Source organism: Perognathus longimembris, chromosome 6, assembly GCF_023159225.1.
Source record: "Perognathus longimembris pacificus isolate PPM17 chromosome 6, ASM2315922v1, whole genome shotgun sequence".
In the NCBI taxonomy this organism is placed as follows: Eukaryota; Metazoa; Chordata; class Mammalia; order Rodentia; family Heteromyidae; genus Perognathus; species Perognathus longimembris.
In genome coordinates this window covers 77073345-77087320 of record NC_063166.1, presented here as the reverse complement: position 1 = coordinate 77087320, position 13976 = coordinate 77073345, and the positions used below count along the sequence as shown (strand labels likewise).

Sequence of the window (13976 nt, the reverse complement as noted above, 5' to 3'; positions counted from 1 at the left end):
GTTTTTTTCCAGAGGGTGCACTTTACAGCGGTTTCATTTTCTGAGGCAGTGCAAACAAATTTCTGCCTAATTGCCCACAAACGAAGAAAGTGCACATCAGTGCTCTAAAGGTGACGGGCGGAATCGCTGATCGGGGCTGGCGCAGCTGCCGCCCGCCGCCCGCAGTCCCCACCATCTGCTCTCTCGGGCATCCCCTTCCACAGCGCCGGGCCTCTGGCTCTGAAAACTGTCTATCCATCTTGCCCACACCCCTCCTCACGCCTCCCTCCAGGCCTGTCCCCAAGCCCCCACATCTCTCCCTGTCTTAAGCGTCCTTGTTAGGTCATGAGCCAGTACCCTGCTCTGTGGTCCTAGCAGCTGGCTCTGGCTACTGGTCTGGCTGGAACTATTTGGAATGAAGGAAGAGTCTGATCCCTGACATAGTGCCCAGCAGACATCTGTCCATCTATCCATCCATCCATCCACCCATCCATCTATCCATCCACCCATCCATTCATACATCCATACATCCATTATCCACCACCATCATTTGCTTACATTTCATCCTATGTGCTGGGCTACTGAAGGCCCATGTACTCATCAGCAAACCAAAGACGAAATCTCTGAGTAACAGAAGAGTTGAGGGAGAGTAAGGGTGAGGAATGGAGGAAAAATTTATCTCACCTCTGGGTACATTAAATTTGAGTTTCTCTTGGTCAGCCGGATGACATGGGAGTAGGAAATGGAATTCACATCTGTCCAGACTTCAGAGGAATGGGCCGGGCAGAGATGCATTTGTCAGCTTCTAAATGGAACATCAAGCCAGCATACCACAGGAGGCCCCAAGGGGGGAACGTGCATGAAGAAGCAGGTCTAAGCCCAGGATGTCTGACACTAAGCCTGAGAGTCGAGAAGCCTGCTTACATGCCCGTGAAGCCAAGTATGGTGGCAAAAGCCTGCCATCCCAGCTAGTCAAGAAGAAGAGTCAGGAGGATCCAGAGTTCAAGGCCAACCTGGACAAAGCTAGCCAACTCTATCTCCAAAACAAAATAAAAACAAGAAGGCTGGGTGTGCTGCAAGTGGTAGAGCAATTATCTAGCAATCCCAAAAGGCCCGGAAAGACTAAGAACAAGCCAACAGCAAGGTAGGGGGAGGGGGAAGGGGAGATTTGGAGACAGCGGACATGCCATTCATTCATTCACTCACGCACATAGATTTTTTATTCATCCCAAGGTTTAGTCCTTCAGTCATTCATCAGTTTTACTCACTCATTCATTCATCCAAGTGTCATTCATTCATTCGTTCCTTTACTCAAGCATATTTCCCTAGCTTACTCCACATCTGGCAGCAAGCTAGAGAAACATTGTCCAGGTCCTAGGGCCATAGGAGACAGCCATGTTAGCTCAGCAGGATCTGGTCTAAGGCAGAACCGTGACTCCCAACTTGAGCTGCCTTCTTCATTACCCAGAGGCCTTAGAAAAACAAACTGCTGGCCTCACCCATCACATCTAGGGTCCACCTGAGCATGTGGATTTCTAACGAGTTCCCAGTGGCGGCTGCAGCTGGCCTGGGGCCACTGTGACGGTCATATGTAGTGTGATGGGAGGGGTAGCCAGACCTGGCACTGTGTCTTCTGCAGTAGGAGGAGACAAGGAGGGGACTAGGGCTTACAGGGACGCTCCTGTAGGTCTGTTTGTTTGTTTGTTTTGGTGATGGTCCTGGGGCTTGAACCCAGATCCTAGGCACTGTCCCCAGGCTAATGCTCTTCCACTTGAACCACAGCTCCACTTCTGGCTTTTTGGAAGTTAACTGGAGATAAGAGTCTCATGGGGGCTGGGGATATAGCCTAGTGGCAAGAGTGCCTGCCTCGGATACACGAGGCCCTAGGTTCGATTCCCCAGCACCACATATACAGAAAACGGCCAGAAGCGGCGCTGTGGCTCAAGTGGCAGAGTGCTAGCCTTGAGCGGGAAGAAGCCAGGGACAGTGCTCAGGCCCTGAGTCCAAGGCCCAGGACTGGCCAAAAAAAAAAAAAAAAAAGAGTCTCATGGACTTTCCTACCCAGGCTGGCTTCGAACCGCAATTCTCAGATCTCAGCCTCCTGAGTAGCTAGGATGACAAGGGTGAGCATCGTGCCCGGTTTCCTATAGGTCTTGATCTGAGGCCTGAGCAGGAGCTCAGGACCCCCAGTATGGACAGAACAGGGCAAGGGGACAGGACATCTGTCACTCCCCCAGCTCCGTCTGTTCCTTTCAAGGAACAGCCTTCACATCCCCGAACCTCGAGTGCTGGTACAATGCATCTCCCCACAGAGTTACAGGCAAGAGCCCTCAAAGGTTGGTTTCAGCCCCCAACACCCACACACCCTCCACACTCTCTCTACACCGCCCCAAACCCCAGTAGTGACCTAACTCCAGTTTGTATACCTCCAGAGATGGGCTTAGTTCTGACAGACGGATTTGAACCATTTGGGCCACTGGTAGCTCACACCTGTCATCCTAGCTACTCAGGAGGCTCAGACCTGAGGATCACAGTTTGAAGCCAGCCTGGACAGGAAAGTCCATGAGACGCTCATCTCCAAATCACAGGCAAAAAGCTAGAAGTGGAGCGTGACTCCAGTGGTAGAGCACCAGCCTGGAGTGAAAAAGCCATGCAAGAGTTTGAGGCCCCCGAGCTCAAGCCCTACCTCAGGCACACACACACACACACACGCTCTCATACACACACGCACACGTGCACACACACGTATATAATGTGATGAGCAGAATTTCTCTAGGAAGTGTGCGAGGAGGTTGCACCCCGGGAGGGTGGTCAGGGTAGAGCTGGGCGGGGGTGCTGATGGGCAGAGTTGTCACCTGCACCATGTCCCGTGTCCCCTGTGTCCCCCGCGCAGTGCTGGTGCTGCTGATCCTCACCCTGCGGCGCCACCACAAGAGCCACCTGAGCGCCGAGGAGGACGAGGACATGCGGGACAACGTCATCAAGTACAACGACGAGGGCGGCGGCGAGCAGGACACCGAGGCCTACGACATGTCGGCGCTGCGGAGCCTGTACGACTTCGGGGAGGCCCAGGGCGGGCCGGCGGGGAGCCCCCCGCGGGGCCCGGCGCCCGGCGGCGGGCCGCCCTCCGCGCGCCTGGCGCTGCCGCAGGGCGCGCCGCGGCCCGAGCCGGACTTCGCGGCGTTCCGGGACTTCATCGGCCGCAAGGTGGCCCTGGCGGACGCGGACCCCGGCGCGCCGCCCTACGACGCCTTCCGGACCTACGCGCTGGAGGGCGCGGGCTCGCCGGCCGCCTCGCTCAGCTCGCTGCACAGCCGCAGCGGCTCCTCGGGCTCCGAGCAGGACTTCGCCTATCTCCGCGGCTGGGGCCCGCGCTTCGGGGCCCTGGCCGCGCTCTACGCCGGCCACCTGCGCGCCGACGCCGAACCCACCGCCGCCTCCTAGCCCGGCCTGCTCGTGCGCCCCTGCGCGCGCCCGGGAAGGGGAGGCCCCGGCCCCGGCCCCGGGCAGCCCGGTACCCGACGGGGACGGGAGGGGACCGGCCCCCCGGGGCGCAGCCGCCCGCCCCCGGTGCGGAATCAGAACAGAACCAGTGTCATTCCCGGAAGGCTGGAGGGCCCCCCCCCCCCGCCCGGGGTGGGGCACCGCGTGTGGGGACGAGAAGGTGGAGGGAGGGAGGACGCTGCTCAGGTGCCCCCCACACCCAGGCTCCTTCCCTCCCACCCCCGCAACCAAGTTCAGAGGAAGGAAGGGCTGTGCATTTACTAAGCGCCTACTGTGTGCCGGGACGCCGTGTGGAGACCCAGAGGTGGGGGTCCTGCAGGTGCCAGATGGGGAAAGCCGCCCCAGAGAAGGGTGGGTGGCCACCCAAGGACTGCCAGCCAGTGAGTGGTCAGTTCCGCACTGGCCCTGACCACCACGCAGCCTGGCCTTGGGCGCTCACCTGGCTTCTCTGGGTCTCAGTTTCCTCGTCTGTCGATGAGGTTAATAACAGAACCTACCTCGAAGAATGGTGGGGGTAAGAAAGGTTCGTGTGTGTCAAGTGGCCAGGGCAGTGCCTGGCACATAGTAGGTGTTCAATAAATGTTAGCCTTTGTTACTAAGCTCGCCTCTGTCATCATTAGAAAACCAGCATATCTGCCTGCTAGGTCCGAGCTGTTCTTCGCTATCCTAGAGGGCCTCTCCCTGCCCCCAACTTCTCCAAGGACTCTGTCCGTCTTTATCTGAGATTAAAAAAAGAGGAACTGGGTGCTGGTGGCTCACGCCCCTAATCCTAGCTACTCAGAAGGTTGAGATCTGAAGAGTGAAGCTCAAAGCCAGCACAGGTAAGAAAGTCTATGAGACTCTTATCTCCAGTTAACTACCAAAAAGTCTGAAGTGGTAGAAACGCCAGTCTTGGGTGGAAAAGTCAAATGAGAGCATGAGGCTCTGAGTTCAAGCCCCAGTGCTGGCACAAACACACACACACACACACACACACACACACACACAGATTGAGGGGCCTTAGTAGGGACTCATGTATAAGTAGCAGAGAGTCCTGGGTCCAGGAATGAATGACAATAGCACTGATGGAAATGACGGCAGTGACAGCACACTTAGGCACTTGCGTGGTGCCTGCCGCATTCTAGCCTCTTTGCTAAATACTACCTAATCAACAGGAATACAGATAACACTCCTGGAAAATACTGTCCCCTGTGCCTAACTCTGAACCTCTCCCGTTTAATTTTGAGCATGTACTCTTTTTAATATTAGCCCTGTAGATGACAAGGTCCCAGCTCAAGGACACAAAGCCTACAAGGGCCTGGGACCATGTTAAATACCCCTCCCCCACCCACCTTGGCTAGGATTCCCTGTGGAACTCCAGGGAGCAGGCAGCCATAGGAGACTGAGGCTGCCGGGGCAAAGGGGAGACACTCCAGACAGACAGGCCATCTGGGGAGCACGATGATGGGCCACACCGTGCAAGCTTACTTCTGTGTCTCTGGTGTGTTCCGCCATGCATGGGTGTGTCTGTCCACACGTGGCCGTGGCCACACCGCAGGCTGGTGAGAAGCCAGCGTGGAGCAGCCCAGGGTCGAGAAGCAACTTCCCACCTCCTGATGTGGACAGCCCGGGGAGCTGAGCTTGCTGTGAGAGGGGGCGGCTGAGCGCCTGCGCCCGTCAGCCAGCCGTCATGGCTGCCCGCCCCCGGGTCACGAATCAGCAGCGCGCTCGGGCCAGCGCTGTCACCGGTCACTGAGCATTTGGAAAATGTAACCCTGTCAGCCCTTGGTGTGAAGCGAGAGGCCTCACGCTGCAGTGCACGCACGGGGGGGGGGGGGGGGGGGGGCGGGCAGGAGCGTGCCCGCCTAGGACACAGGCACCGTGTGCACCCTGCAGACGCATGTGCAGACGCACACATGGAAACTAGCCCCGGGTGTCTGCATGCATGCACGGGCAAGCACACGCAGCCCCAGGAGGCCAGTCACAAAGTCAAGTGCAAGACACCCTTAGGGGGGCACGAATGGGTCTGGTGTAGAGGGCTGTCTCCCTCCAAGGATCTCAACAAATAGGCAGATAGGCAGCCTCCAGCAAGGGCAGCGTCCCATGCCCATGGGCCTCTACCTCCCCGCGGTGTGGGCACCTGGCCTCATCAGGCTACCAGCACCCACCTACCGCAGCCCACCGCAGCCCACCGCAGCTGCACAACACGTCTAACGCCAAAGCCCAGCATGCCCATAACAGGCATGCGACTTCCCAGCCCAGCACCACGCCCCCCCCCCAACGGATTCAGATCTCTGGCACGTGATGGCACATGTGTGTGTACACACACACACACACACCACAGTCCAGCCTGCCCCAGCCCCACACTGTCAGGTGTGCCAGAGACAGCAGGAACCGTGCCCACGCACAGAAACCGCCACCCCGGCAGAACTGCATCTGCCTGTAAACTTCTCATCTGCAAATGATGATTAAATGTTATTGTGCAAGAGAAAAACGCCAAGGAGGGACTCATTAGCTTGATTGTCAGGAGGGTTCCATGGGCTCCAGAGCCCAGCTCCAGGGCCGGTTTAACCCTCTCTGTGCTGGGCGTGCGTGGGGGGTGGAGGAGGGGGTGGGGTGCTACAATCCGATGTGGGATGGTACTGCAGCACGAAAGCCTCAGAGACAGAAATCCCAGCATGAGGCCTGAGTGGACCCACCAGGGGCTGAGAGCACTGTGCGGAGAGTCTTGAGTGTCTGAGAGGTGCTCCTGCCTTGCCCCCCCAAGTGCCTCACAGCTGTGTGGGTCCTCTGATAGCAAGGGCTTCTCAGAGGAAAGAGTGTCTGTCCCAGGCCAGGAAACACCTGGAACAAAGGTGTAAGGGAGCCAGATGCCAGTGACTCACGCCTATAATCCCAGCTACTCAGGACAAGGAGATCTGGAGAATCACGGTTCAAGACCAGCTGGGGAAGATCCATGCCTCTGTCTCTGTCTCTGTCTCCCCCTCCCTTCCCTTTTATCCTTTCGTGCTGGATGAGTGCAGCTGAGACGTCTGGAGTTCACACAGCGAAGTGGTCCAGGCAGCCAGCAGTCATAGCCTAGGGAATCGCCAGACAGGAAACAGGAACTGGGCTCTCCTCAACCCCCCGGAGATGGAGAACTTGTCCAACCCTCTCATCTCTAGGCTCGGTTTCCGTGAGATGATCGATCAACTTCCTGCTGTGATTTGGTTCTTCTGTTCCCGGCAGGAACGTCCAGCTCCTGCTGGTGGAAGAGGTAGAGAGGGATCCGTGGATTGGAGAGCCGCTTTGAAGGCATGTCCGCCAGTGTTGGCAGTTGGCTGGATGGAGGGATGGCGGGTGCGGAGGTCACGGGCTTCGGGGTTGCCAGGCCAGTTTGAGTTTGAGAGGTCTGCTGGTGCAATCACTTGGAAATTCAGCACAGAAATGCAGAGAGAGGAGAGGAGCACTGAAAAATGGGTCACTCTGGACAGGGCCCAGGACAGGGCCCTAAGGAGACTTCCAGATGCTAGGATCAGATGGAGCCTCTGAGCCTCAGTTTCTCCAGCGCTAAGAGGTGGGCAACTAAAAGGGTAGCCCTTCGACTCCCTCCAGATCTCCAGTGTTACTGGAGACTCTTTGTGAGTAGCTGGCTCCTCTTTGGAAAACAAGACTAAAGCCAGCACTCCCATAGTGGGGGGGGGGGAGGGAGAGACTTGGGGGAGATCCCCACTCCTGCAAAGAGCATGGGTTAAATAAATGACAGCTGTGAGGATGTGGGGAAGGGCAAACCCACCCCAGTTGTCAGTAGGCACCTACTGGGTGCCGGACACACAGCCACAGGGAGACAAACAGGGAGGGAAGAGGTGCTTACTTTTGACAAGAGGATGGAGCCAGCCTTGCCCGGAGTTGGGCTGTAGGTGGGAGGAAGTGGGCGGGGTGGGGAGAAGGGCAGGGAGGGGTTTGCTGGAAGCCCCGCCCCCTGGCCAGCCGCTGTGCTCAGAGCAGGAAGAGGCCACTGCCCACGGGCAGCACACACTTCTGTGAAATGCGACTTGAGGAAGCAGAGGGAGCTGGTCCACAGAGCGTTCACATTTCACACCGCCCAGATTCCTTTGCAAATGCTGCTGTAAGGCAGTTCCTTGTGCAGGGCCACACCCAGGGACAAGGAGGCCCATCCAGACCCGAAGCTGGAGGTGGGGACCAGCCTCCTGCTGGGGGCAGAGGGCCTACTGCAGGCTTTTCTCTTGGGCTTGCGGACAGAGAGCTTCTCCCTGGGGCTCTTCACCTCTTCTCCCCTCTACTCGGGCCTGTGTCTGGGCCCCAGCGTCTCCTTCCTAGAAGGACACGGTCAGTGTGGGTTAGTGAGCCCCCTCCCCAGCACCACACCTCAGCTGTTTACATCTGCAGTGACTGTTTCTACAGAAGGGGGCATCGCTCGGCTGGGCTGGGACTTGAAGCATGGGTTTTGTTCAACCTACAGACTCAGCAATAGCTACGGACAGATCCCTCACTGGGTGGGGCTAAGTCCTCTACAGGACCTGGGGTTGGTGGGGGGACAGGGAGTATTTCTCCTTCCTCTTCTCTCAACCACTCTGATTCACTCCTGCCCAAATCCATAGAGAGGCCACGCAAAGAAAACCGGAGACCTGTCCCATGCAGACCCTCCCACGAACACCTGCAGAGCGGTGGCATGTCCTTGAGGGTCCTCAACATGGAGAACGGGCTGCAACTCACATACACACACACCCTAGACACTCTCGTGTGTGCTTGCACACTCATTGAGGCCCAAGAAAAGCCCTGGGGACAGGCACGCCAACATGTTCTCATGGTTACACGCACACATGTGCTCCAGGGACACAGGCCAACACACAAAGACATAGCACGCACAGTGGCAGGCCCCACAGGACTGGGGCCCAGGGACACTGCCGTGGGCTATCTACACACACAGAGCTTTGAGTGCCCTTGTGGTTGGTGGAGGGCGGCGTTCCCGCCGGTGGCCTCCCAGCTCTGCTCTCGCTATGGTCATTGGAGGGAATGAAATCTCCATCCTGCCTGGACAGCCACAGGCCCTGCAGAGCGGGGGGCCATCCAACGGTCCCCCGCACCGCGCAGCGCCACACAGCCTCACACCTGTCTCTCTCCCGCCTCTTTGGAGAAAAAAGATTCACCAACACGGGAATGCATGCCAGCGTGCACGCGCGCACACACACACACGCGCGTGCGCGCACACACAGCACCGTGCCATATTCATATGCACACACGATCACATAGTCACAGAAACACACACATGCACGCACGCACCTAGGCAATGACACACAGACCAGGTGCGGAGAGCAGGTATTAAAGGCATCATGTGGAAGGTGGTGTGTGTGTCTACACAGGTCGCAGTCTCACACCTGGTTAGTACAAATATGTACACACCCTCCCGGGGTGTGTGAACTCACAGCCACACAGTGACACACACACACACACAAAATACAACACTTACCCCCCCCCTTGCTGTGCAGAGTGAGCCCTCTGGGATGTCTGTGCACACAGACACGCAACAATGATGACCTGTGTGTGTGTGTGTGTGTGTGTGTTACAGGCTCTGAGATGCTGGCACATGCGCACACATGCGCACCAGGCCCCCCGCAGAGGCCTGGCCTGTCCCCGCGCTGACCACAGTCCCTGCCCACCCAGCCGGGCTGATTTCCCAGGAGAGCGGGCAGACGCCCCACCTGCCACCTGCCGCGCGTCGCTCATGCCCGTGCGCTGACATTCAGAGCCGGCGCGGAGACCATCACATTTAGCCGTAATGTGCCGCAGATTGCACTGACATTTGGAAAATATTCCACCTCGGGACCCATTCGACTCCTAACTTTTTTTCCTGGAAGGGAGAGAAGCAGCCGAGGGGAAACACGGCGGGCCTGTGGCACTGGTGATGTTCCCAGACCCCAGCCATGGCCGCCTGTTCTGTGCCCACCTGGGTGAAAAGATCGGGAGCAGCAAGGGCAGAGCCAAGGCCGAGGTCCAGGCCCGGGCTACACAGCGGACCTTCCCAGAGGATCTGCCTGGAGCCACCACCACCCCCCCCCCCCCCGCCCAGCCTGAAACCCTGCGATAACATTTCTTTGGTATTTTTTCTCATACTGGGATTTGAACTCAGGACCTGTAGCTTGCTCCACTGGTGCTCTACCACTTCAGCCTTGCCTCCAGCCCTGCTTTTGGCCGGTTATTTTGGAGACAGAGTCTCATAGACTTTTCTGCCCAGGTTAGCTTCAAGCTGTGACCCTCCAGACCTCAGCCCCGAGTAGCTAGGCTTACAGATGTGAGCCACTGGTGCCTGACCTTGTCTTCCCCGCCCCCCCCCCGGGTCCTGGGGCTTGAACTCTTCCTCCGCAGCCCTCTTCCTCTCCGCCTCACTAGGCAGGGCCTCGGCCTCTAGGATGATGGCTGGCGTCGTCCACAGCTTCCTGGGAGGGGAGCAGAGACGGCGCTGAGCCGCACCTGGGAGCTGGGGAGAGGAGCTGAATAGGGTTGACGTCTGCATAATTCACGTGCTTCATCTCACTGAAAGAAAACCTCTGCCTCTTGGCAAATGGGTGGTCGGATCTTCATCTCCTGCAGCTGCAGAAACCGGGGCTCGGATGCAGAGACTTGCCTGTGGTACCGCAGCCCCCTCTGAAATCCCAGCCAGCCAGGGGTTGAAGCCAAACCGCCCTTGTAATCCCAAGGCAGCCAGAGGTGCCTGCCTGCCCCTTCCCCAGAAAGAGGGGCCTGCTGACCCGGGAGACAGGGAGGGAGCGGGGTTCGAGGGCCATGACACGCCCCCCCCCTCCGGCCAGTCCAAAGGGAGGGAGGAGAGGTAGGAAGGCTGACTGGATCTCTTAAGAGCTGATTAATCTTCCTTAAATAACCCCAAGTCCAACTTCCCAAAAGGCAAAAAAGAAAGTTAGGTTAATCTACTTGAAACGATTCCTGGGCTGCTCAGGGTGGCGATCGATACGCGCTCGCTCTCTCGCTCTCTTCATAAGTAATTCTCAGTAATTACAAGAACGAGGGGCTTTCAGTGGAAAAATGACATCCTGGCTTCAGAGAAAACCCCCCGGGGCAGGGGGGTCAAGGGACACCAGAGGAGGGGCCTGTCCTGCCCACAGTGGGGGGGGGCACTGCTTTGGAGCCCCCACCTCACACCTGGGTTGAGCCACAGGGTCCCTTGAGGCCCAAGTGCCAGAGCTTCCACTGGAGGGGGGCGGGAGGCCCATTGGGGGGGGGGGCGACAGGGATTTCCAGTGGAAGTAAAGGTGCTCCCCAGAGGAGTACCAGTGCCCAGCACCAAGAGCCTTGGGGATACCAACAATGCCCACCCCATGTAGTGGAGGAGCCTTGGGGTTCATCACCAGCCTGGGGACTCGTGGAGGCCCGTCATTGGCAGAAATCACCAGTCCTGACTTAGTGGGCAGCGTCCATGCTTATAAGCCGGCTCTAAGCCGGCTTACAAGCACCACCATAGTCCAGCCCCCCCACCACCACCCGGCCTCCTGACTCATGCCCCCCCCCCACATGGAGAGCACCATCATAGTCCAGCCCCCCCACCTGGCTTCCTGACTCATGCCCTCCCCACCCCCCCACGTGGAGACGCTGTCCTTTTCTCTGTCTTGTCGTCATGGGGACTTCCCTGATGCCTGGCGGATGAGTCCCTGCAGCCTCAGGCCGGCGGGGGTTGGGGGTCAGGGCATGCCCCAGGAGGAGCACCTCGGAGTGCAGTCCCAGCGCCTCTGTGCTGTCCAGGCCCTGGCCTCCAAGCCCGAGGACGCTGCACACAGTGGCCCGGAGAGAAAAAGGTCCCGCATGGGCCTTCAGCACCTCTCTTCTTTGCAGCAAGGGATGGAGGGAGCAAAAGCAGGCAGAGCCTCTCTCTTCTTAGCCCTGCTCATCGCCCCCCGCCCCCCAGCGTCCTCCCCAAATACTTGTTTTCTAGAGGGTTCCCCAGATTCTAGAGGGAACACATTCCTCCCTGATCTGCCCACCAGGACAGCATCAGCCAGGGAGCTGGTGGACAGTGGCTTGGGCTGCCACCCTGCAGACGTCCATGCTGCTCGCTGCACGCTTCACACAGGCAGAGCCGCCCACCCGGGGCCCCCCAGAGTCATCCTGGGCACCCAGGACGCGCGGCCGGCCTGGCACTGACGCCACGGCCATCATGCCGCTCCACTCCCCCCACCCCCCGTGCCTCTAATCACACCCTGCGAGCTCTGGCTCCAGAGCCAGAATGGAATCGATCACTTGTCCAATAACTCATTTTATGATTTCTGCCATTTGCACGCGGCACTCGGACTGTTAGGTACTTCGTGTTGCTCTTCTGCAAGCAGCCTAATTTTAGTTTGAAAGCAAACATGGGAACGAACGCCATAGCATGGGACAGTGTTGGTGACCCAAATCAGCACACAAAGGGAAAACACCGGTGCTGACGTCTGGCCCGAAGAAAATGCCCGCCCAAAGGAAGGCTTGGGAGAAAGCACACCGGGCAGGCCCCAGCCCCCTCCTCTACACCGTCAGAACACTGGGGAATGGGGAGGGGGGGGGACGAACACTTTTCTGGGAACTTGCTTTGAGACTCAAGTGTGGGAATGTGGAATTGTCAGACATACAGGGTTTACCGGCTTGGGCCCTGAGCCCCCAGCTCTGGGCCGTCCGGTCCCTGCATCTCAAGAACCGAGGATTCTCTTCCTGCCCCTTTTACTATTTATTGTGCAGTCGCGGGTGAGTGCCCGCCCCTTCCTGGTCCTCAGTTGCACAAACAGGTGGTTTTTTGTTTTGTTTTTCTATTTTCAAATATTTCCCTGGCCCTTAGAGACTCTAGAATCTGGCGAGCTAAAGGGGGAGGGGGCAGATCATTACATTTCTAGGATGGAAGTCCACAAACTTTTCCCGGTAAATACTTTCATTGGCAAGGGCCAAGTATCTACTCTTCCTGTCTGTGTAACTGCTGAGTGAACACAGCCACAGGCAATAAGTGGGCATGGCTGTGTGTCAATAAAACTTTATTGGTGTCACAGACAGGAGCTGGCCCACTAGAGAGGCGTTGCTGGGCCTCTGCCCCGGCCTAGCAGGGTGAAGGGGGCCCCACAGTCAGGAGCTTTCCCAGTAGCTTCAAGTCTGTGGGGGCTTCCCAGTAGCCCGGAGTCTGCGATGGGTGGCGCTGGCCCCAGCCCCCGCCCCTCGGCCTCCCAGGCTGCCCTCATCTGCCTGACCCCCGTCCCCCATGCGGAGAACATGGCCACGTCCGCTCACTTCAGCCCGGTGAGGTCCAGGCACTGCATGCTCGGCAAGGCAGGAGGCTCGGACTTGAGCTCTCGCCCTCTGTGCCCAGACCGGCCTCTCCGTTCTCCCATCGACCGCTTCCTACAGCGGTAGAACAAGAACCAGGACGAGCCCAGCCCCTCCTGACGCTCCCCGGCCGCCCCCCACCCCACCCCCCACATCCGCCACGCAGGCCGCTGTGTCCCCAGAGAGGTGACTCGGTTTTTTTCCTTAAGCTTGATTTTTAAAGCCCGGTTTCTTCTTGGGGCTTTGAGAAAGGCAGTGACATGGGAGGCATGCAGGTCCTTCCTGACTCCTGCCTTTCCTGCTCCCCTCTCTGCATCTGCCGCACCCCCCCCATCTTTGCAGGTGCCCCTAGGACCCCTATCTGCCTGGGGGGATGGATGGAGCCTTGGGTAGGATCCCTGCCCTCTGGCCTGGTGACAGCCTCCCACAGCCAAGCTCAGGACCGGTTCCTCGGTTTCCACCCCTCTTCCCACTCTCAGGGCAGCTGCTGCCCCCCTCTCCCCCTCCCACCCCCCACCACCCCCCCACCTCTGCCTCTGCCTCTGCCTTCCTGGATGTCTTGGACCGCCCTGAAGGTGCCCAGGCCTGTTTGTTCTTTGGCCAAGGGGTGCAGAGGTGCCATGTCCCAGGACTGAGGGATCCCCCCACCCCCCACCCCACCCCACGCAGGCCTGGGCCTCACCGCACGGCTGCCCCCCTCCCCGGCCAGGGGGTGCAGGGCGTTCGGAGCTCAGGCTCTGGAAACGCCGCAGCTGTCACTCTCCTACGACCCAGCTGGGACCCACTGGCGGCATCTTCACTTCAGGCCAAGCTCTTTTCCAGACGGGCTGCTAATGAGGGCTAATGGGCAGCTCTCCCGGCTGGCTCCAGCTGCTGCTCCCGCCCTCGCTATTAAAGCTAGCCACCGAGCAGCCTCACCGCGGGGCCCTCGCCCCCCTCGCCCTCAGCCCCCGCCCCCAGCCCTGCAGACTTCCAGGGTTCGCCGGGCTGTCCGCCTTTGCACCTGAGAACGGGGTACAGGAGCAGAAGGCGGGCGGGCACGCGGCCACCGCGGGCCTAGGGGAAGCACTGAACCCCAAGCCACACATCCCTGAATTCACATCATCGCTGAATCTTGTTGTGTGGCTCTGTGGCTTTGGACACGTCCCTGAACCTCTCTGAAGCCAGACCCCTGAGGAGCGGTGGGCTTTAAACAGGTGGCCACTGCCACGGCCACCAGC

At 58.8% G+C, this 13976-nt stretch overlaps 1 protein-coding gene across 1 annotated transcript in view; it reads left to right on the top strand.

The window, feature by feature from the left end:
* Cdh22 (cadherin 22) overlaps positions 1-3423 on the top strand; it is a 62341-nt gene extending 58918 nt beyond the window's left edge. Inside the window, exon 11 of the mRNA XM_048349407.1 lies at positions 2873-3423. Within this exon, the coding sequence (XP_048205364.1) occupies positions 2873-3423 (551 nt within the window). The remainder of the gene's footprint in view (positions 1-2872) is intronic.
* The last annotated feature ends 10553 nt before the right edge of the window (positions 3424-13976 follow it).